The 23,024-nt window shown below is 35.9% G+C and overlaps 3 protein-coding genes across 8 annotated transcripts in view; 2 read left to right on the top strand and 1 right to left on the bottom strand.

The window, feature by feature from the left end:
- Nucleotides 1–6,908, top strand: part of LOC144856046 (serine/threonine-protein kinase B-raf-like) — a 29,948-nt gene extending 23,040 nt beyond the window's left edge. For 4 of the 5 annotated variants that reach the window (XM_078714024.1, XM_078714026.1, XM_078714025.1 and 1 more), the window contains 3 exons: nucleotides 436–567; nucleotides 998–1,132; nucleotides 1,899–4,590. In XM_078714024.1, coding sequence (XP_078570150.1) covers nucleotides 436–567; nucleotides 998–1,132; nucleotides 1,899–2,084 — 453 coding nt within the window. In that variant the 3' untranslated portion in view covers nucleotides 2,085–4,590. Of the gene's footprint in view, nucleotides 1–435; nucleotides 568–997; nucleotides 1,133–1,898 lie in introns of all 5 variants that reach the window. The other variant, XM_078714022.1, reaches the window with a different exon arrangement.
- An 890-nt stretch (nucleotides 6,909–7,798) lies between these two features.
- LOC144855540 (properdin-like) lies at nucleotides 7,799–12,467 on the top strand. The gene is made up of 8 exons (XM_078713437.1): nucleotides 7,799–7,951; nucleotides 8,189–8,386; nucleotides 8,990–9,133; nucleotides 9,426–9,605; nucleotides 9,902–10,078; nucleotides 10,595–10,768; nucleotides 11,043–11,219; nucleotides 11,542–12,467. Exons 1-8 carry the CDS (start codon nucleotides 7,903–7,905, stop codon nucleotides 12,129–12,131), a joined length of 1,689 nt encoding a protein of 562 aa, XP_078569563.1. The 5' UTR covers nucleotides 7,799–7,902; the 3' UTR covers nucleotides 12,132–12,467.
- A 188-nt stretch (nucleotides 12,468–12,655) lies between these two features.
- Nucleotides 12,656–21,790, bottom strand: LOC144856045 (clotting factor C-like). 2 transcript variants are annotated; one of them, XM_078714021.1, is made up of 15 exons: nucleotides 21,680–21,790; nucleotides 20,707–20,845; nucleotides 19,365–19,528; nucleotides 19,070–19,165; nucleotides 18,685–18,858; nucleotides 17,979–18,158; nucleotides 17,314–17,496; nucleotides 16,417–16,596; nucleotides 15,641–15,838; nucleotides 15,435–15,510; nucleotides 14,958–15,235; nucleotides 14,622–14,811; nucleotides 14,304–14,388; nucleotides 13,524–13,769; nucleotides 12,656–13,304 (listed from the first exon to the last, which is right to left on the bottom strand). In XM_078714021.1, the coding sequence occupies exons 1-15, from the start codon at nucleotides 21,696–21,698 to the stop codon at nucleotides 13,017–13,019; spliced, it is 2,496 nt and encodes an 831-aa protein (XP_078570147.1). In that variant the 5' UTR covers nucleotides 21,699–21,790; the 3' UTR covers nucleotides 12,656–13,016. The 2 variants fall into 2 exon arrangements, with proteins under 2 accessions (XP_078570147.1, XP_078570146.1); XM_078714020.1 differs by having other exon boundaries at nucleotides 14,958–15,238.
- Between the last annotated feature and the right edge of the window lie 1,234 nt (nucleotides 21,791–23,024).

Consider the following 23,024-nt stretch of genomic DNA (forward strand, 5'->3'; position numbering starts at 1 on the left):
GATGTAATGATAGCATGTGATAGGCATGGGTTTAAGCCTATCTGTACCATACTGATTGCATTCTTGGGCAAGATGCTATACTCTCATTGCCTCGCCCTTTGGATGGGATGTAAAGCCGTTTTTGTCCTTTGTACACTATTTGAAAACAGTGGGATGTGCTGGTCTGGTAGGCGCTGCACTGCTGGCTGCCTTGGTTTCCGTGGAGGTCCCAATCCAAATTTCCGCGGTTTCCAGTTAAGCTTGAGGACCAGAATAAAACTTGAACTAAAGGACTAGTGATCAGCAATAGTGCAAAAATCTTAAAGATAATTTATAAACCAGAGGGTTCACTATTTTGTTGTTTTCTCTCATGAATGGACACTGGAAACATGATGGATATAATATGTAACCTATAAATGTATTACTTTATTTTTGTACTTGTTTTTTTAATTTTAGGCCCCTGAGGTTATCCGTATGCAAGACCCTAACCCATACACATTCCAATCTGATGTATATGCTAATGGAGTTGTGTTGTATGAGTTGGTAACAGGTCAATTACCGTATAGTCATATAAACAATAAAGATCAGGTAAAGTTTTGTTTATTATGCTAATATTATTGCTGACTTTTAACTTGTCGTAGTTAACGCTGTACTTTATTATATTATCAACCAACCAATCTATTTCCAATAAAACATTTTCCTAACAAACATAAAACACATTAAGATGGAGGATGTCAACATTTACCCTAAAAGACACGCATACAAATGTGTAATATTATATTAATACAGTACAAATAATGAATGTTTATGGGTGCAATAGTACAAATAATTTCATAAGGTGAAACATTTCATCTTTTACCTAATGAAATTATTTGGTTTATATAACACACCTACATTTAACAAGAGACTAAGCAGGCTTAAAGCCATTTAAAAAGCCAACGGAGTAGAACAATCATAGATGTCTAAAGGTTGATTTTCATTATTAATCTATTTGTCATTTTGATTGATTTGTTTTCAGATAATTTGGATGGTAGGTCGTGGTTATCTACACCCAGAACCTAACAAAGCTAAAGGTAATACACCTAAAGCATTGAAAAGGTTAATATCAGATAGCTGTAAATATAATAGAGATGAAAGACCTTTATTTCCACAGGTAAGCCCACATGTTATTATCATAATTTTTATCTTCATTGTCTTATCATTATGATTATCATGGTTATCAACATTCTCATCATGATTATCAACATTCTCATAATGGTTACCAACATTCTCATCTTGGTTATCAACATTCTCATCGTGGTTATCAACATTCTCATCATGGTTATCAATATTCTCATCTTGGTTATCATCATTCTCATCATGGTTATCAACATTGTCATCATGGTTATCAACATTGTCATCATGGTTATCAACATTCTCATCATGGTTATCAACATTCTCATCATGGTTATCATCATTCTCATCATGGTTATCAACATTCTCATCATGGTTATCAACATTGTCATCATGTTATCAACATTCTCATCATGGTTATCATCATTCTCATCATGGTTATCATAATTCTCATCATAGTTATCATCATGATTATCAACATTCTCATCATGGTTATCAACATTGTCATCATGGTTATCAACATTCTCATCATAGTTATCAACATTCTCATCATGGTTATCAACATTCACATCATGGTTATCAACATTCTCATCAGTTTGCCTTTTTATTAAATGCCTCGCTATAGTCATTTTAATTCTCATCACAGTTATCACTCTTCACTAATATGATAAATATCATCCTTCTATTCATCATGTAATAGTTATCATCATTCTCTTCACTATCTCTTTTATCAATTTAAAAACCTACTGTAAATATTATATTTTCTTCAATGCTTTTGTAAACATTTGAAATATTATCACCCACAGATTTTAGCTTCATTGGAAAGCTTGGCACGATCGTTGCCCAAGATACATCGCAGCGCATCGGAACCTACAATTAACCGCGCAAGGTTAGCGTCGGATGACTTTGCTTACTGCCCGTCACCTAAGACTCCGATTCAAAGCCAATTTGGTGCTTTTCCATTATTTACGATTACAACTAACCATTTATAGGACACAGCTTAAATATATTATATATACATATATATTAGTGCAACAGAACCAGAGCAGTTGGACAAGATTTGTTGAGACACAGATAACTGCCAAAATGGAGTCTGGTTAAACTATCATTGTTGTACCTTGCTTATCTACTGTCACGCTTACACAGACATGGATCCAATGCATTTATTATTGGTATGTTTTATCGATATTGCAACAACTTGATGCTTATAAATGCAATGAAAGGAGGATTTTTATTTTTGTAACCAATACCTATCGTAATAAATGAATTTACCTTTAAGTTACGTTGTCCTATTGATGGACATTGTAACGTTATGGATTTTTGTCATGTGATCAAATGTGACTCTGGCTTGTGCGTACGTACATTCATGGCACCACCATGTGACCACTCCAAAGCCTTTACACTATCCAGTTTAAACGTATTCAACATTGTATATTTCAACTTACAGTATAACCTTTCCTCTGTGATGCCCCTATTAAGGGGACGCTTTCCCAAGAAACAACGAGCAATATATGTGTTAACAACAGCCACCTGCTATTCAGAGGTGTAATAGGAGTTCTACTGTGCCTGTCCAGTTTAAACAACCAATGCAACTAGACATCTTCACAGAAAACATCCAAGATATTTTAGATGAACTGGTTTCCTGATCTTTTTAAAGGACGGCTATTGTTGGATTTTTGTTAGTGGCAGTACAAGGATTTAACTTTTTTAATTTGCTTCTCATATTTCAACTACAGTATATTCAAAATTGAAACTTGTTTTAATTGTAAAGGCATTCAATTAGAATAATTCTATAGCTATATAACCAGATTTATTTATTTACGTTTTTAATAAATTCACCACATTATGTAAACATTTAACATCTGAGAAAGAACATTAAATCTTCAAGCATGTTGCTTGAATTCCTACAGGGTGTTTTATTTTTCCACAAAAAGGGCAAAATCGTCATGAGCTAGGCTAATTAGGTATGATGCTGATGTGTAGTTTGAAACGGCACTTAGAACACTGGATACAGGATTGATCTTTACAACTTGCTTCAAATTCTGAACCATTTAAAAAAAAAATTATGGATTCTAATTAATTTGTTCTGTACTTAAGTAGATCTTATTTTATAAACCCATATATTGGTTAATTTAATTAATTAAAATATATAGTACACAATGTGTTGGAACCTCTCTTTTTCTAAAGTACTTTTTAAAAACTAGAGACAGCAGTAGACTTTCTCTTGACGATTGTTTCCCCTTTTGTGGAAAAACGACCCCTCCCCCTTCTTTTTGTAATGATGCAACACATACCCATACCGTAATGACATGATCAAATTATGTGAAGAGTATTAGCAGTAACATCGTACTATTGGTAGCATTGCAAAATGATTGTTAATGTTGGAATTCTTCTAACTCACATTACTAGTAGACCTAGATGACAATGTGTCATTATGAGGATATTGGTGAACCATCATTCTATAGTGAAGTAATTGTATTAATGTTGAAGAGATTGTCATGGCAGAAAATAGAATAGGAATTTATGCAACAAAATGCAAGAATCATGGTGTATTGCAATACATGGGATTAGATACTGATATGTTGTGAGCTTTACTTGTGACAAGAGTACCAGTTGCGGTAAAAGGTGTGGCATTGGAACTTTATGATCATTGAGAGGAATGCGTTGAAACATATACCAATATGAGAGATCACATTTAAAGATGAAATATAATTTATATAAAGGAAGAAGTCACAGTATTAACAGAGCTGCCATTGGAGAATAAATTTATTGAAAGGAAGAGAGCGTTTAACAGAGACTGCGATTGGAAAATAGAGTTATTGAAGGAAGCGTTTAACAGAGCTGCCATTGGAAAATAGAGTTATTGAAGGAAGAAATCCTTGTAACAGAGCTGCCATTGGAAAATAGAGTTATTGAAGGAAGAAATCGTTGTAACAGAGCTGCCATTGGAAATAGAGTTATTGAAGGAAGAAATCCTTGTAACAGAGCTGCCATTGGAAAATAGAGTTATTGAAGGAAGCGTTTAACAGAGCCTGCGATTGGAAAATAGAGTTATTGAAGGAAGAAATCCTTGTAACAGAGCTGCCATTGGAAAATAGAGTTATTGAAGGAATAAATCGTTGTAACAGAGCTGCCATTGGAAAATAGAGTTATTGAAGGAATAAATCGTTGTAACAGAGCTGCCATTGGAAAATAGAGTTATTGAAGGAAGAAATCCTTGCCATTGGAAAATAAAGTTATTGGAGAAAGAAATTGCACAAACGCCATTGAAAAATTTCCAGAATAGTAATTTAAAAAGATTGTTATAACAGAGATTCCGCTGGAGGATACGGTTATTTAAAGGAAGAAATTGCAGTAACATAGACGTCATTGAAAATATAGTTTTTTGAAAAAGAGATTGCAATAATACAGATGTCATTGAAAGTTGCATTATTATTATTAGAGAATGTGCCGTTCTGAAAGTATTACTTATAAGAACAGATTGTCGTAATAGAGTTGGCAATGGAGAAAACAATGAATGCTCCGAAGTTATGAAAACATCTTTTGATAGAGAAAATGGCATAATTCTAGTGTGCTGATGTCATACTCTTCTTTAGATATACAGTAATAGTCAAGTCAAGTCAAGTCTCATTAATTATCATTTGTTTTAGGAAGAAAAAAAGAATATTCATTACTGTTGACTGACAGTGTGTATTAGATGGTTTTGAAATAGGTCCCATTCAAGTAGACAATTCACCATTTTAAATGAATAGCTGGAAGTAGCTGTTGCCACAAGAGAAGGAAACGTTTTAAAAAAAAAATTTCATGTGAGAGGAAAGGTTATTGCATTATTACATTAAGTTGTATGCTTTTAAATTTCCAATGGTTGTAAAATGGAAAGCATTTTCTTCTATGTTTACACACACTCTGGTACAATATTTCCGTTTTATGTCATAACATATTCAGTACTTATCTAATGTTGCATTGGTTGTACAAACTGCTAATAAGAACTTATCGAAGACTTCTCAATTAAGTGTTACGGTCGTATGCACATGTTTTCAAACTCATTGGTGTTGTGATAGCTTCCCATACTTTTCTGGAAACGCCAAGTTTTCAAATTATGAGTATTTATAATGCCATCGTTTGTTTAAGCATACTTAAAGCTCTGTTTATGTTTTGGGAGAAAAGAAAAGCCCCTGTAATAATCTTGACTACGGGCTTGGACGCTCCTAGCAGTAAGATAGCGGAAATTAACGAAGACTGCCATATGTAAATTATTCTGTATTTATATGAATTCATAAACGTCACTTCCTCTGCTTTATCCCATGACGTCACAACAAAGTGAAGGTAAGCTGTGCACATAGATTGTCAAATACAGTTAGTTGTCAGTGTTGTTGTAATTTCCGACCCCCGGCTTGTAATCCTGTTCGGTGGATGCTATTGTAATTTTATATTTACTATAAAGAGTGTTCTCAATTTATACTTAACACACATTTGTCATAATTTATTGCAGACCTTATTGTTTCTTTTCTTACGAGTATGTCATATTTAGATAGAATTTGGTATTAGACGCATATAATGTGTATAGCGAACTGCTAATATAGAATAATTGTTATGTTATTTCAGTTTTAATTCGGTATGTATAGTTGAGTACAATAATTTGCATAAATATTTTTAAATATATGTCGTTTTGATGTATTAACGAGAAATGACGTTTAAAACTTAACATTTTTGTATTAATTCATAGATATTATCTGCAAATACGAATGCATTGACTGTAAATATATATAGATTAATCTCTACGAGAGAAAAAGCGCCGCTGGTGGCCCTTTGCAAAGACGAATAGATAGTTCGGTAGCAAGAGGTATAATAGGCCTAATGTGTACTCTTGCTTGTATTATTATACTTAGCTCGTTATATTATGCAATGCTAGGTTAAACCTTATTATAGAGTTGGGGATTTTGAGAGGAGTAAAAAGTTTAGATAAGTCGTATGATAGGTCAAAACAATTATGAAGTAAAAAACCCGCAGTGCAATACACATAATAATTCATACATAATGCCGTGTGGGGAAAATGCGCTTCTGTTTCGTTAGGCATGGGTAATACAGATTAACGTTATTGCAACTTCGTTCCCACTAAACCGTCGTTTGCACTTGGACGTTAGCGCAACGCAAATAATCTGACAGCGAAATAGAACATCTGAATTATCGCTTGTGATTGGTCAACTCACTTTCGTCGCGTGTACGCCCGTACTTTGCGTCCAGATGGGAACCAAGCTTTAGAACGTACACGTAACGCAAGTATTTTGACCAGTCACGCTGGATGACCATCCGAAATGTCCCTTGTGGTTCGTTAACTTACTTACGTTGCACGTACATACGTTCTAGTGCGAACCAGACTTCAACCTTGTGATTCGTTAACTTACTTACGTTGCACGTACATACGTTCTAGTGCGAACCAGACTTCAACCTTGTGATTCGTTAACTTACTTACGTTGCACGTACATACGTTCTAGTGCGAACCAGACTCTTTGGGATAGTATGAATTTGGGTAGAAAGGAACTTTGTTATGCGACATGAATAATGTTACAGATAATTATATTTTGGTAGTGATGTAAGTTTTAAAAAGGATTCAATCTGCATATTCAACAACATTTAATTCTGGCCTTAAGAATAATAATGTATTAGTTATGTTGGTCACTGTGACTGTTTAGGCCACCATATAAGAACTGCTGATGAAGTGCTTTAGCTACCGTCTGTTGGTGAACTTATGTACTGCAACGAATGTATTTGCCCATTAAAAGTAATAAATGCGGTGTAAATTTCCATTTTCTAAAGCTGGTGTCCTTGAGTTTTTTTGTGTTGTTACATGCTGGAGATAAAGTTCTGATATGAAGCGTCACACAAATACCCACAGAACGTTTTAAATAAAAGGACTTGAACGGTATGTGGGCCCTACATGTTGCTTCCATTCTCACTTTTGAAGTGTGAAACAAGGATGCAAGCATGAACTCATTCCGGATTTTTTTTTTCTGGCTGTTTTTCTTTCTACACGTGCCCTGATGACCCAACTGGCATCTTGTCTATATCTAGGAATCTTTTTAAACTTTTACGTTTGAAAGCATGTACTGAGATTAGAAGCTTTAAGTGAATGAACTTCTCTACACGAATGATGCTGCAACTGTTGCGCACTCGCCATGTAGTTGAGCTCTAGACATCATGCAATGCCTTCTCCAGTGCATGTGATGAGTTTGGTCTTAAGATCAACCTATAGGAAAAACTGTGATTCTATCTAGTCGAAATATACCACCAGCCACCAATGTGAAAAAGTTATTAACAAATTAGATGCCGAGATATTTTTTCGCATAGAAAAAGCTACAAAACAGTCACCGTTTTAGCGTACGATGCAAATCACTCGATCCTATCGTGAACCCTCTGTTAAAAAGAAAGTTTTCCTTATTACATTTTAATCATGTTTGGCTTTGTTTATATTGGGTAAACAACTCTTTAAAGCATACCCTGGAAAGAAATGATTTCACACGAGGAAAGTCCGGGTTGTCGGCCTGCAGTGCAATGTTTCTATTTTTATTTTATTTGAGACAGTATCGGTATTATCCCTTACATTTTCCGGAAATATTTGGACGTTATATCCAGCAATTCTTATTGGTTCTTTTTGTCTTTATATAAGCACGTGATGGCACGGTATTGTTTTATTTTAAGGCGATGACATTATTGGCTTGTTTATTACAAATTGGCTGTCTCTAGTAGTTCCAAGCACTTGTTTTAACCTCACACAGACTTCTTTTACATTGGAGTTATAAAACAACAGATATGAGATTGTATAGTTTTAACTTGTTCTTCGCCTTTATATCAACTGCAGGTAAGGTTTTACGTATTCTCCATGCTCGTTTACCAGAACACGGGATGTCTTATAATTTAATGTTATTTTTATAAACATTAGGGATATTCTTAATCAAAATCAAATTACTGTTAAATAGGCTATAGTAACTGTTTCTAGAAATCCAACAGAACATCGGGATGTATTATAATTTAATGTAAATTAATTGTTTTATATAAAAAGGCCTAATGATGTTTAATGTCTTTTTCTGTCCAAAAGCTGCAAGTTATTGCTTCAAGAGCTACGCAGAAAAGAGTGGTGGTAACTCGCGATGTAAACAGCGATTAACAGGTCTTGGTAGTGAAATAAGCGAAGAGGATTGTTGCCAGCATTCTAGTGCCGCAGGATTCTCCAAACATCGGAAGGGTTTACGTTGCACGCCATGTAATAGGCCTAGCCCAACAGAGACAAGTTCAGGTTAGGTCATATGTTTTATATTTATTACTGCAAATAAATGTTTGTTTTAATATGATTGATATTGATAACCTTTACATATATACACATATATATCTCTCCAAAAATGTACTTCCATCGCAAAACCAGTCATAACATTCAATCTTCGCGGCGAAAGTACAAAATATGTGGCGTACACGAAAAAAGTAGTATTAAACGATCGTTTAATAGTGCGTACTATTGCACGTCATGTGACCCACAATTGTCTAATCAAATGACAGGAATTTATTTAGGTGTTATATAATCTACGATACTGTATTGAACAATTCTATTCAAAACTATGACATGACAAATAGGGACTATGCAAGGACTAAGTAAGGACCAAAACGAAGTGTGTTTGGCCGGGAATTGATAACCGATTAATCTAAAATTGGTGAGAAAATCTGCTTTCGCTATCTAATAGCACAAAACCAACATGCTGAACTACACTGTATGATTGGCTGTGTGTTTGTTCGCATCGAAAAGGTTTCGAAGACTTTGAAGATATCTTTTTATTTTTTTTTATTTCCTTCTATCCACCGCATTTGTTTCCTCAATAAATGTCTCTATTTTGTATCTTTATTTTAGTTTGGACAGATTGGAGTGACTGGCGCCCGTGTAGTGCGACTTGTGGTAACGGAACTCAGCTTAGGTACCGAACGTGCCAATCGCATGCCTGTTCAGGAAATCCTGTTGATATTCGACCTTGCAGTGATCAACAAGTATGTCCAGGTAAAGAATTATTTCATAAAGTTACAAGGCACAAGTTGAAAAGTCAATCTGAATTGTTGCTACTGATGTACCTTTCCGCGCCTATAAATAAAAGTTCAAGACAAGGCAAACAAAACAAAGAAACTTTTCATTTGAATAAGTGCAAGCTCAGCTGTTTTTTACATCTTGTTCAGAAGATGTTGGTAGGGTGTGTGTAGGGGCGTGGTTTAAATGATTGCATGTTTGTCGTTTATCGCTGAATTCGAGGTTTCAACTGATCTATTTTAATTAATCTATGTTTTTTGTTTGTCAGTGGCCGTAGATGGTGGATGGACACGTTGGAAAAGATGGAGCTCTTGCACGGTCTCATGCGGGACAGGTTATCAGTATCGTGTACGAACTTGTTCAAATCCACCGCCATTGTACGAGGGCCGTCAGTGTGTAGGCAAAGATAGTATCGTAAGATCATGTACAGTTCGAAAATCGTGTGCTGGTACGTTTCAATGAGTTTTGTTCATGACAATTAGGTAATTAGCACAGGGAATATTACAGTATTTAGACTCTGTCTGCAGGATGAAACTTCCAACAGTCAAGTGAGTTATTTTTGTAGTGAGAAAACATACAGCAGACAGCATATGACCCCTTGACCCTGGAATTTGTAATCATTTATACATAAGACAGGTTTTACTGGACAATTCTGCTCTAACAAAATGTATAAATAATTAGTCAATAGATCAAGCCAGGAAGTTAAAATAAATGTTCTTATATTTTTTCTGTTTGATAATGCAGTTCATGGAGGTTGGAGCCCATGGAGCAGTTACTCGCAGTGTGATAGAACATGCGGTAATAGTGGTATGAAAGTACGAACTCGTAGCTGTACCAATCCAGCTCCAGCGAATGGCGGTGATGACTGTCATGGACTTGCTCTTGAACAATCTCCATGCACTGATCTTAAAGCATGTCCAGGTATTCAAAAGTATTACCTGTGTTCACACGCACTGAAGTTAATCGTGCATATAACCCAGTTAAACTGATCCGATCATCATCCGAGTTACACCCGAAGCTGTTCGTGTGCTGCTCCGTAATTCTCTTCGTGTCATTAACTCTTACTTCCAATAACTCCGATAGGTTTTAGATACATAAAATGTAACTTTTCCTAATAAATTTCATAATAAATGTAACGTTAGACAACTGATAGGATTTACAATGGAAGTATATCAGATTTTTAACCAGTGCGTTTGAACACAAAACAACTAAATAACATGCATTATTGTCTGTTAGTTAACTCGGGATTTAACTCCGATCGAGAAAGGCATATTGATACAAGTGAGGTCATAGGAAAAGACAATGCTGACTGCCTGCTGCCACATGTTCTTTACTTTCTGTTATCAGTACTATCTCTTTACAATCACTAAACTGTGTCTAAATATCAATGCATTCGTGTCATTGTGGAATTTCATACTTACAACAATTTTCTTACAGTTGATGGTTCCTGGTCTACTTGGTCGGCATGGTCTGGGTGTAGTGCAACGTGTGATACTGGTGTTCGGATCAGGACAAGACTATGCAATACTCCTCGTCCACAACATGGTGGTAAAGATTGTCCTTCGGAAAGTAGACAAACCAGAAACTGTACAGCGCATGTCAGGTGCCCAAGTAAGTCACAATTTGCAAAAATTAGTGAACTTCAATACCTTCCAAGACAGGGTAAAAACGCTTTGAATTAAATTTAAGTAGTTTGCCATTGATTTTGGATTTCCACTCGATAGCCCAACTCTCCGCGTTCTGTGTAAATGGTCAAATAAAATAGATTAGGTTTAGGTCTATATATGTTTGTTTCCGCTTACCGCTCGTCTGTGTAAATTGGCTTATTATTATGCGTATTACTGTATCATAAAAATATGTAGTAGAATGTGTTTTAAATTCCCAGTTGACGGAGGTCTGACAGAATGGTCATCGTGGAGCATCTGTGGCGCTACTGAATGTGGTGCAAAAGGTCATCGTTACCGCCGTCGACACTGCACAAATCCTGCTCCGAGATATGGTGGCGATCCTTGCTCAAAAGAGAATGCAGTCATGAAAGAAACTTGTATCAAAGAATGCACAGGTCAGTGTGCTTTGTTGCTAAAGATTGATTCCCGTTAAGACGTACGCAATCAAGTTAACCAATGAAAAGCGACAGTTCGAATAATCCATCGCTTATGATTGGTCAAATTACGATACGTCCTATAGTGGGAAACAAGCTTAACATGATTCTTGACTTGCATCAAATCATTAATGTTGCCACTAACAGTACAAAGAAGTCCGCTGTGTGGTGCAGTATCTTGAGTTATTACCTTATATGTTTTTACACGGAGGTGGCTTTTCCACCTATGGCGCAGTTCCTATGTTTACGGTATCTTAATTTGTTTTGTTTATTTTCTATGCAGCAACAAATGTAGCAGTTTCTGTAAAGAAATGCAGACCTAAAGTTAAACCAACACTGAATGCCCCTGTTGGTGAATTATCATATCCATCCTATGAAGATCCGGCGTCATACAGTTCTAGTGGTGATGAAGAACCTTCATACATTGATCCCGGTTTCCCGCCAATGACACGCATGTTACAGAAAACAGCACAGCATGAAAAGAATTTACGCGTAGACCCACCACTACCGGACGGATTTCTTTCGTATTCAGAATCCGATAGTGTTTCTATCGATGTACAGCTAAGTGACTTAAGTCTTGGGAAAGAGAAACCAATCGAGAAAAGTACGAATCTTCAACAGAAGGAACCAACTGATACAGTATCTTTTTCGACTTCTATATCTGCTTCGAGCGACGCCAGTCCTTTCCAAAAGAATGATGGAGACGTACATGCAGAGCTAATTACTCCTCCTCCTGTAGATGAAGACCAACCATCGTTTAGTTTTAACGAGGAATTAGAAGAATGTGAAGAAATTGAAGATGTTTTAGAAGTATCTTCTGTGTCAGAGTCATTTTCAGCTGATCAGCCGTCATTCAGTTCTAGTAGTAATTAGATGCCCAAACAAACATGAATATTTTATTTATGCAACTACCGGCAGGATATGCAAGACTCGCTTAGTATTTTGACCAATCACAATGCGATGGGTCACACGAATGTCGCCTGTGATTGGTCAACTCACTTGCATAGTGCATAACGTCGTTGCGTTGCGTCCACATATATTTAGATAGTTACTTTTAGTGATATTCTTTCACAAGTAATCATTATCGAACGTTTTCGTATAACTGTCTCTTTGATTGACAATTTTCCTATTTAATTGACAAGTTGAATAATATTCTTATGATATGTATTTATGTAAAATAACATTAAATACATTCTAAAATATGTAAAACGTCTCAGATTTGACTTCCAATGGTTTATAATCGCACAACATGCATTATCGCAATAACAATAAGCCAACAACGATTTCCTTCGCTTATGGTACAAAAAAAGTCTCTAAAGACAGTAAAATGCAACGTGAATTAGGTTAAGTATAATATCCTATGTATCCATAATAATATGAAACGAAGACTATACAAATGCACACTGTTATACCTTTATTATTATGAATATACAATTTACAGAGTAATAGGCACATGCAAAGTGATTGCTAAGATCTTGGACTATCTGCAATAGATGTTTTCAGGAATGCAACTATTCCGGACCTGGAGACTGAGACGAGCATCGATAATTTACAAAGAAGATACTGGTGGCAAATGGCAACTATGTACACACTCTACTAAAATGATATTTTAGAGTTCAATTCTATAAAGATTGTTTATATTCCATTATATCTTCAAATAATCATTTGCATACATACAATGCATACACTTGTCAATACTATAATGATTCTCATGGCTAAAAAATAAGCTGCACTGAACAATATATACAATTTTTATAATTAGTTAGAGATTCCAAACTCACGTAACCAAGCTAAGTACTTGGATACTTTAGTGTAAACACCAAATTCTTTCGGCAGTCCACATTTGTCAGGACTTCCCCAACTTACTATTCCCTCTAAATACCAACTTTTCATTTCACCTGTCCCTCGTGAGAAAACCATTGGGCTACCACTATCCCCGGTGCAGCTGTCAACCCCGCCCTCTTCAAAGCCGGCACAAAACATGTTGCGTGTGACAAAAATGTTAATATTTTCAGGATAAGAATCACGGTAATTTCGTTGACATCTCTGAAAAACAAAACAAACATTTTAATATTCTTGTTGATGTATGCCCGAGTTCATGGTTTTACATAGGCCTAGAGTTCTACGACATGATGAGTCATACAACGCATGCGCGCGCTGGAAGACCACCATCCTTTACCGGCAGGGGAAACGGGGTGTTACAGCCTCTACACTTTATTTTACTCATTATTTACAAACCTAAAGACAGTTAATGTTGATACATACCAGTCTTGAAACTACAGGAATTATAGCTTGCTGAAGAACTGTAGGTAGCCCTTCACCAGTTCTCCCCCAGCCTGTCAATACCCCTTCCTTACCGGGTCTTAAATTGCGTTTTGTACTCGATACGGACGGCAGACATACGGGTCGAACACGTGCCGTAAATTCTACCGGTGTCTCAAGTCTCAAGACAGCAATGTCACTGTCTAGTGTAGATGGGTTGTAATTGTGGTGTACAAAAAATTCTGCAACCTAAACACAGAAGAATTACAAGCTTAAATCTATTTTTGTAGAAAAATCATCTTGTAAAAGGACAGTTTCTTCCTGTCGGAATATACCCATCATGCATCTGCTCCATATAGCTCCGCCCATTGCCGCCATTTTTTAAAAATTCTAAACATATCATGCGGATGTGAACTTTTTGCGAACTTTTTATATCGTTGTTGCCTTCATCGAAACAAACCTTTGGAAATTAGTGAGTGTCATAAAAAGGTCAGTGAGACTTTGGTGTTCACCGTACAGGTATGTTTGCAACCAACAAACTAAAGGGCCGCTAGCCTAGCTAGAGCTAGACCTAGCCTACATAGCCTAGGCCCAGACTAGCCTAGGCCTAGTAGTAGTGTAGTAGTAGAGCCGCATAGTAGGTAGTGTAGCATGGACACATTTCATTTGTTCATGGTAGTAGGCTAGACTACTTAGCCTAGCCGTTGTAGTAGACAGAGGGTCTACACCGGTCTTTAGTTCATTGTCTTAAACAGAGAATCGTGTAGGCCTAGGCCTACTTACATTTCTTGACTGAATCCACTCCTCATCTCTTTTGTGATGAGCCCGGTAATACTTCCCTACTTCTACTTTAAATAAGTGGGTAAATCTAAAAAAAGAAAAGACAGATTATCAAGAAATAATCTTAAATCATTCATATTAACAAAATAGAAATTCAGTACACATTAGTTAAAAACAAAATGTTGCAAGTATCATAGCATAGTTGGATGAAATAACAGTATAAAGTATGAGAAAAGAACATGCAGTTCGAGAGTTTTTGGTAGTCTGATTTCACGAGAATCGAACCATTATAGAAATGCTAAGCTCGTGATTAAGACTTACCTGTCTTTAACACAATGCGCCGCTGTTACAACTAATGTTTCAGTAAGGATTGAAGCGCCACAGATTAACCGTTTACTACCAGTGCCATTGTTGTACTTGTAAATTGCTACATTCCAAGGCCACATGCCGCCTATCGTATCGTTTCCACCAACAACATATGCCTGTTTTTCACCACTAGCTTTTCCACAAACTTTGAAAGTAACGGAAAGGTGGATAGTTAACGTATTGTATAAGAATTGCGACGTGGTCAAGTAAAACAAAGTAGTCCCTGTAAATTGAAAATAAAATGTGCTTGGTTTGAACACATCAATGCGTCATGCTGTTGTCATTAACTACCTGGTTTGCATGTAGGAATGTGCCCTCTCCACTTTCCACCAGAACACGTAAGATGCGAAGATCCGTAGAGTTGATATAAGTTAGACTTGCAACTATAGGCTAGCTGCGTCCCATGTGTAAAGTAACCTTCTGTGAGGTAGTTGTTTTGTTCCTGTTCTTGGTCTTCATCGCCCATAAATTCCTCCTCTATGTCAGACGTCGATATGCTATCACTACTAGAAGCGGAACTTTCGGATGAAGCCATTGATGAGCTTTGTCCTATTCGTGTCCGATCAAAGCTGCTTAATAATCAAATTGTATTGTTAGTAGATGTTTACAAAATGGAAATGGATTTCAGTTGTTTGTTCAGATCTGGATTCAAACCAGATCTCAAACACCATTCGTAGATTTACTAGTCTAATAAAAAGGATAAATTTCAATACCATCGGTTCATCGTCAATGAAATTAACTGAAACAAATAAGGATATGCATAAATACCTTATAGTCTTTAAAGCAGGCTGTGAAACTTGACGGACGCTGTGTTTTGGAATACCAGGATCGTGGCACGAAGTTTCTGCAATGAATGCGAATCAATAATACGAATCATAAATGGTTCATGTACTGTATCATACTTTATTTCTTTAATTCACTATGTCTGGAAGTGTTAGAATACATTGTTAACGAACTGAAAGTGAAAATCTTACCTTCAAGACAAACTGGTTGGTCACCACTCCAATTTCCGGTCGTGAGGCAAACCCTAGTTTCTTCTCCTTTAACCATTGTGAAGGTATTAACACACGAGAAAGATAGGATGTCCCCGGCGTGAAATGTACGTACACTAGCATCAGGAACCCGAACAATATTTGGTCCAACTCCCGGATCAGGGCACGATACGTCGTTAACTGCATAATTTGAAATATATACTGTATATTATTTTAGATACTAAAGTATAGTGTTTGTAACATGAGTTATTGAAGGATTGATTTGATTGGTCGGCTTGTCATATTTTTTCGTATCCAACATTTGCAGAACCGTGCTTTTCGGATCATTCTTTTAACCGTTCTTCTGTTCTCTTTTCCACTCTTAATTTATTAAATGTGTCTAGAATTTGTCTTCAACTTGGTTTTCTTACTTTCAAAGCAGTCACTGGTTCTATATAACCTGACGACCTCAACCGTTAAAAAACGATTACCCGATCAGTTACTATAGGTCATTTTTTTGTTCCTAAACCTAAACTTCAAAATGTCTTTTTTATTACAGAGTCACTTCCTTTCTCAATTCTCTCCCCTTTAGTTGCAATTTATCTTATTTTGAAATTTTGATATACTGTATGCATAAGAGACTTGTCTTTTAATACATGTATGTATTACTAAAATGAAGGATTATAATAGGCAAATGTCGATACAAGAAGACTCCACTGATCTGAACCTTGGTTCGGGAGAAACATGAAAGGAAATTTTTAAAGGGTAAAATGACTTACTGCACTGAGGAGTATTGCCCGACCATTCACCGTTGAATTTGCACAATCTTGATTTTACACCTGGCTTAGAAAAAATGTAATTCTCTTCACATGTATAAGATACAACACCGCCAAAAGTAAAGTTGGTTGCACTTAAAAAACCATGTTCTGGGATATCAGGCATTCCACATTCGACAGGGTCTAATCAGGAAAGGCAAGGGTAAAAAAAGGTTATTATGCATATCATTCTCTTTTAATTAACATATCCCAGTGTCGGATCCAGAGGGGAAGGGGGGGGGCGCACCCTCCGCACGCCCCCCCACCTATAAATCTGAGGGAAAAAAAATTATCCTAGCATAAGGAAAAAAAATTGGGAAAAAAGCGTAAGAGTAAAGTACTTTTGATTAAAACACATTGTTTCAGCGCCGTGCTAATTTATTTTATTTGAAGTCACCATTGCCGTTGCTGTCTGTAAATTTCTAAGAGTTGCGAAATGAATTGCCTATTTTCACCTGAAAAATAAACGCATTTTGGTCCCTAGATGTAACATGATGTTGACGCGTGCATCATACCCATACAGCGAGCTGGGGCACGAACGATACGTACAAAGGACACCGCCATACAACCGCGTAGGTTAGGAATAAACTGTGTATAATATTTCTATATATTAGAATAAAGTTTTTCAGATATGGCTGGAATGGACCTAAATCATCTCACGCAAGAACTCTAGTCTCAAAGACTTAATATGCTTATGACGTGTTCTGTGTGTGTATGTGTGTTTTTCTTTGATCGGATTGTCACCTATACTATTAGAGGGCATTGACAGTTATTGGAAATAATCCGTTTTGGAAATTTTTGGCAATAGGCCTAAAAATGCATAGGCCTGCTATATATTTAATAATGGTATGGTATACCCACCGCATATTGGACTTGTTAGCGTCCACTGTCTGTCGGGTCCGCATAGCCTCTCGCCAGGTCCTCTTAAGACGTAACCTCTGTTACATGTGTAGGTGGCTCGAGATCCCTCTAGTTGTACCGCTTCTTCGTCGTCTAAGGTAACGCTCCCGTGTGCTGGACGTTTTGGCTTGTCGCACTTTGCAACTAAAAGTATAGGCCTAATTTATTTATCTATTTTATTGCTTACACTTGCACAGGGTGGATGTCGACGACATTTTATTGATATGGAAGGTCGATCATAAATTTATTAAACTCTCGATATAAACAAACTTATTATATTATATATATACCAAGCTTATTATCTTGACATATTTAGAACACACATTTAAGTGGAATGAATTTTGTGTAATTTAATGTGGAATTTTATTATTTGTAATTTCGAAAAGCATTTCAAGAGAATTAGAGTTACATTCTTTGTGTTTTTATCCCTTAGAGATACTTTCATTTTTATAGGCCTAATCTCTTTTTATATATGTTTAATATACAACAAACAATAGCATTGTAAAAGAGTCAATAATAATATATTAATCTATAGATTTCCCCCCGTTTTTTACAAAAAAAACAAGAGAATGTGCAAATGTCAAAGATGAAAAAAGGAAAATACAAATTGTAATGTATATTTTTACCACAAACGGGAGGAACTCCTGACCAGGTACCATCTTGTTTACAATCGATTCTATCCAAGCCGCTTATTTGATACCCGTTCAAACAATCATACAAAATACTTCTAACAATGGATGTTCCAGGAACTGACGTTACGATCGCTAGGCCGCCATTTGGTGTCTCTAATGCTTCACATATGGGCTCTACAATATAACAGAACAATAGCCTCAGTCTACTTGAAAGTTAACTCAATGTTGAAAATGAAACTAGGAAATTTTTGGAGAAATTCCCGCAAACTAGTTTCGAAACATGTTTGCCAATAATTCATAGAAACAGTCGGGATAATATTGATAATTGATGAGAACAACATGAGAACATGATGGGATAATTTGTAACGTCATCTATGAAGGTGACCTACAGTTATATTATAAAACGTCATTCTCAGTAAGAGGGTATTTGCCTTTTACTGCTAATACTTCATGTCCTTCTCTCTTTCAGTCAATATTAGTAATATTTGACTCAATTACAGGTAGAACTCACGTACATTTTAGAAATTCAGTGAGGCATACAAAACAAGAGATAGGCCTAACTCGAAACAAGTATCAATACTAAAAAGACCTAATATAATTCAATATTTAAAGTGAATGTAGAGAACAGAACATAATTTCAGATTATTTCAACATTACATTTTAACAAAGATCTAGAAATGAAATGATTAAGAGGTCTTACCACATTTAGGAAGATCACCAATCCAGTCTCCATTAAAATCACAAAGAAGTCTGGAAGATCCAATCAATTGATAGTTCTGGTTACACATGATGGTCACAGAACTTCCACCGATGAATTCTTGCAGTGATTGTACAAGCCTAGCATTTGGTGGCACGGAAGGATATGGGCAGTACACTGTAAGCAAAGACAGTCAAGATCTTCTTCAATTTCCAGCAATTTAAAGCTAAGACAATGTCTAATTCTCGCCGTTACAATAAACTGTCTTTGTCCTCTTACCGCTGTCAGGCAGTAGCAATACAAACAATTTATATTTATTATCATTAATTAATTATCGTTTTATTGATTGTGTAGTATAATATGAGGAGTTCTGAGTTTTTCCAGTTACCTGGTTTTCGTTTTTCGCACTTATCACCTTCAAAACGATCTGGACACGTGCATGTTCCGTTACTATTGCACTCTCCTTTGTTCTGGCAGTGACAAACTTTAGACATGAATTAAAATAAATGGCATGATATATTATCATACTTGAAATTACGTAATTTGAATCCATGTAACTTATTGCAGTTTATAAACAGTGAATAATAGGCCTATAATTTTAATTATGTAAAAAAAAACCCAAAACAGTGTGACCTTTTTTCTTTCGTTTTTGCTTATAAAAATAATGACTAAAACAAACTTACTCATATCACACCACTTTCCATATCGATCAGGAGGACAAGTGACACAACTATCAACGTTATTGTCACAGGTTTGGCAGTATTTATACTGGGCGCATTGAGCGACAAAATCTAAATCTTCGTTACATTCTTTACAATATGGCCGCCAGCTATAGAAATACGTGCACCTGTTTGTTTGAATAAAAAATATAGTTTGAAATAATATCGTACGGTATTATATAATATAATACATAGCCCTATATAATAATATATAGATGCAGGTGTTCTATATAATATAGAACACTGTTGATAGAAAACTGTTGAATATTACGGTGGCATTGCGCACGGAACATTTATTTTGTCGAAATGTAACATTCCGGGAAAATTGTTGATCTTAGATCTAGAGGTGGGTTTTGGAGAATCTTCAAAGGTTAATCATAGTTTGATGTTTTTAGTCGCGTGGTCTATAGTTCACTATGTCGGTCGGTTGGTCTGTCTGTCTGTCTGTCGGTCTGTCTGTCGGTCCGGTATCACTATGCATTGTAGCACGCGACTTAATGGCTGTTGGCCTTGTTTAAACGTAAGTAGGACTATCAGTAGCAAGTACAACAGAGAATATCAGTTTTCATGAGATTAAAAGATTCAACGCTCCGAGTTGGATCGACATTCAACTTCATCGATAATGTTGGGACATTATTTTAATCGGTTCGGCTATTATAGTTTAGTCTTATATGATGTAAACGTTTGCCCCACAGCAGATGACTTGCGTGCATCTATTTATGTATCTTTCAATCAGTTGTTAGAAAAATATTAATAAATTGTTTTAGACATACTCTAATATAACTTTCATCCTTTTAAGTTAGTATAGATAAAAAGTGCGCGGCAAAAACCTGGCTGACAATTTGTTACCGACTTAAATAATAACAGGTTGCGCGTCAGTCCTTGCGTTGCGTGTTAGTTGGTTTTAAACAGCCAAGAGAAAATAAATATTGTAACCTAAATTATGTATTGTACCCCAAAAAACTGGAAAAAATAATGATTAACTTTGAATAAAATCTGCAGAGCAGATTACTTGCGTGAATCTATTTTGTGTATCTTTTAATCAGTTGTGTTTGTATTTGAACATTAACATTAAAATTGTCATTTCTATAACGCATTTAATTACAAATATCAACGCGTTTTAATATACAAAATCCGATCATTTTGTGAACTTTACTATTTTTGGAAAAAGTTGTGTTTTTAAGAATTAAAAAAAAAAAATGTGTCACTGACAGTGAGCAAGTTGTTTTAGTGAGGTTAGTTTTGTTCACAATTGTAAAGAATTTTAAATAATATAAATATAATATATAATATAAGAAACGTCTACCTTTCGTAACTCATAGAGAAAGTTCTTTCCGTCTCTCCGCACGTGCAGTAGTTTCTTCCATCATCACATCCAGTGGGTATACCAATAGCCTGGACGCATTCCAATAACGCTACTACAACACAAACGGCAAACAGAGTTGCTGTTGGAAAAAATGATGCCATTACCATTCTCCAAAGAAACTTTAAAAACATCAGGTTCAAACACACGTATTCTGAGTTCACACTAGAACGCAACGCAAAGGTGTAGTAGATGCAACTCAAGGATTAACAAGCGACGGATCAACAGTCGCTTGAGATCAGTCAAGTTAAGACCAGCGTCGTACGACGAGGCCCAACGAGTCGTCTGGTCAGGAGAAAATTAAACAAGTTTAAATTTCTCGTGACGACCTAAAAACTACGTCCGACGCTCAAGACGACTCGTCTCATCGGGATTCAACTGAGACAGCACCGACTAGTCAAGATGTTCCGTCGGGCTGTCTAAGTTGGCCTTTTCTTGCGTTGCGTCCTAGTGGCAACCAAGTCATGTACAGTAGTGGAAACAACTTAGGATAGATACATTGTTTTATAAAAATACTAATAAATAGTTTTAGACATACTCTAATATAACTTTCATCCTTTTAAGTTAGTATAGATAAAAAGTGCGCGGCAAAAACAACAACCTGGCTGACAATGTGTTACACAATAACAGGTTGCGCGTCAGTCCTCTCGCGTTGCGTCTTAGTGGGAACTAAGTTTTAAACAACCAAGAGAAATAATATTGTAACCTAAATGGAGTATTGCCCCCACCACCCCCATTCCAAAACATGAACAAATAAAGATTAACTTTGAATATAATCTGCAATTTTCAGTTTCAATAAAGTTACTCACTTTCATAGAAAAAAAACAAGCAAAAATATTATTATTTAAATATAAAAAGACAAAGTAGACAAATTAGAGTAGAAAAGAAAGAGAAATTAAAATAGTTTTAGACATACCTCTAACTGCAAATGTCATCCTTACGTTTAGTTAATAAGTGCGCCAAAACAACAACCTGACGGATTTGTGACCGACTTATATACTAACCACACAGTAAGTTAGTGTGTTATAAATTTAATCCGTACTTTCCACTCCAGTACTGAAGGAAGTTGTTCAGAATCGGGGAAAAGAAGTGGGATAATATCATCCGGCGATTGTAAATATTTACATACCATGTTTCCTCAATTTGTGTGTGAAATAGCAACAGGTACAGACAGAAATTCCTTGTTTGAATCCTGTAAGCATAAGGATAAGTGTAAATATAGAGTATTTCTTAGCAAATACTTTATTTATTTTAGTTGGAAATGTATTGATTTATTTTTGATTTATAGTATTAAGGCCCATTTACACTAGGACGATATCGATCGACGATAAATAAACAAATATGCATTGTTCATACATAAAACAAAAGAAATCTAAAAAGTGTTTATTCTAGAACTATTTAGGAACCATCTATGCTTCCTTTGATGAAAATGATATTTTCACATGTCCAATCAAATGACGTCATAAGAGGAATAATATCGTGACAATATAACGATTTTGTTTGTTTGATTGATCATGACGTCATTTGATTGGATTTTTAAAAATATTATTTTTTATCAAAGACAGCATAAATGAGTATTCTATGAACCAAAACCTTTCTAAATTCTTTTGTTTTGTGTAAGAAAAATGCATGCTTATCTATTTATCGTCGATAGTTATCGTCCTAATGTAAATGAGCATTTAAGATGTGGACGGAAACCAGGAAAGGATCGAATAAAGATTCACACAATAACCGTGCATGTATGTGCAATTGTTTTTCAGTAGACCTATTGGTACGTCTGCACTGCAACTAAAGATGATAGGCAGATCTATAGGGTCTCCGAATCGGCTCGGCACCTCTTTTTTGAAGTTTAACACCGCGACGTAATTCTCCCGAATGTGCCAAATGTACAGGGTCGTCTCACGTAACTCTGACAATGCATTTTCCCCCCATGTTCAGTTTTTGTAAGGCTAGTAGACTGGTATTTCTAAGCCGTAGGCCTACATATCGATTTTGAAATCCGGACATTACATGATAGTCCGCAAAGTCTGACGGGAAGAGTGGACAAAATATCGGTACAAATATGAACTATGATAAAAATGATTTCCGATCAACTGGTTTGAAAAGGAAAATTAACATTTCGGCAAACATTTGAATTATTCAGGTCCATACCTGCGCCAGGACATTTTGTTATTATATGGGGGTGATGCTGATTTATAGTTATTCGACACAAAAGCGAGGAATAATGGGTGTAATTACATTTCGAAAGCATGAACCACCAG

The sequence above is a fragment of the Antedon bifida genome, chromosome 11 (assembly GCF_963402885.1).
Source record: "Antedon bifida chromosome 11, ecAntBifi1.1, whole genome shotgun sequence".
Taxonomy (NCBI): domain Eukaryota; kingdom Metazoa; phylum Echinodermata; class Crinoidea; order Comatulida; family Antedonidae; genus Antedon; species Antedon bifida.

Coding starts and splice junctions, on each gene's coding strand:
- LOC144855540 (XM_078713437.1), top strand. CDS start 7,903: ATGAGATTGTATAGTTTTAACTTGTTCTTCGCCTTTATATCAACTGCA. Junction 10,079..10,594: donor TGATCTTAAAGCATGTCCAG/GTATTCAAAAGT, acceptor ATTTTCTTACAG/TTGATGGTTCCTGGTCTACT. Junction 10,769..11,042: donor AGCGCATGTCAGGTGCCCAA/GTAAGTCACAAT, acceptor TTAAATTCCCAG/TTGACGGAGGTCTGACAGAA.
- LOC144856045 (XM_078714020.1), bottom strand. Junction 18,859..19,069: donor GTGCGAAAAACGAAAACCAG/GTAACTGGAAAA, acceptor CTTTGCTTACAG/TGTACTGCCCATATCCTTCC. Junction 17,497..17,978: donor AGGAGTTCCTCCCGTTTGTG/GTAAAAATATAC, acceptor CTATACTTTTAG/TTGCAAAGTGCGACAAGCCA.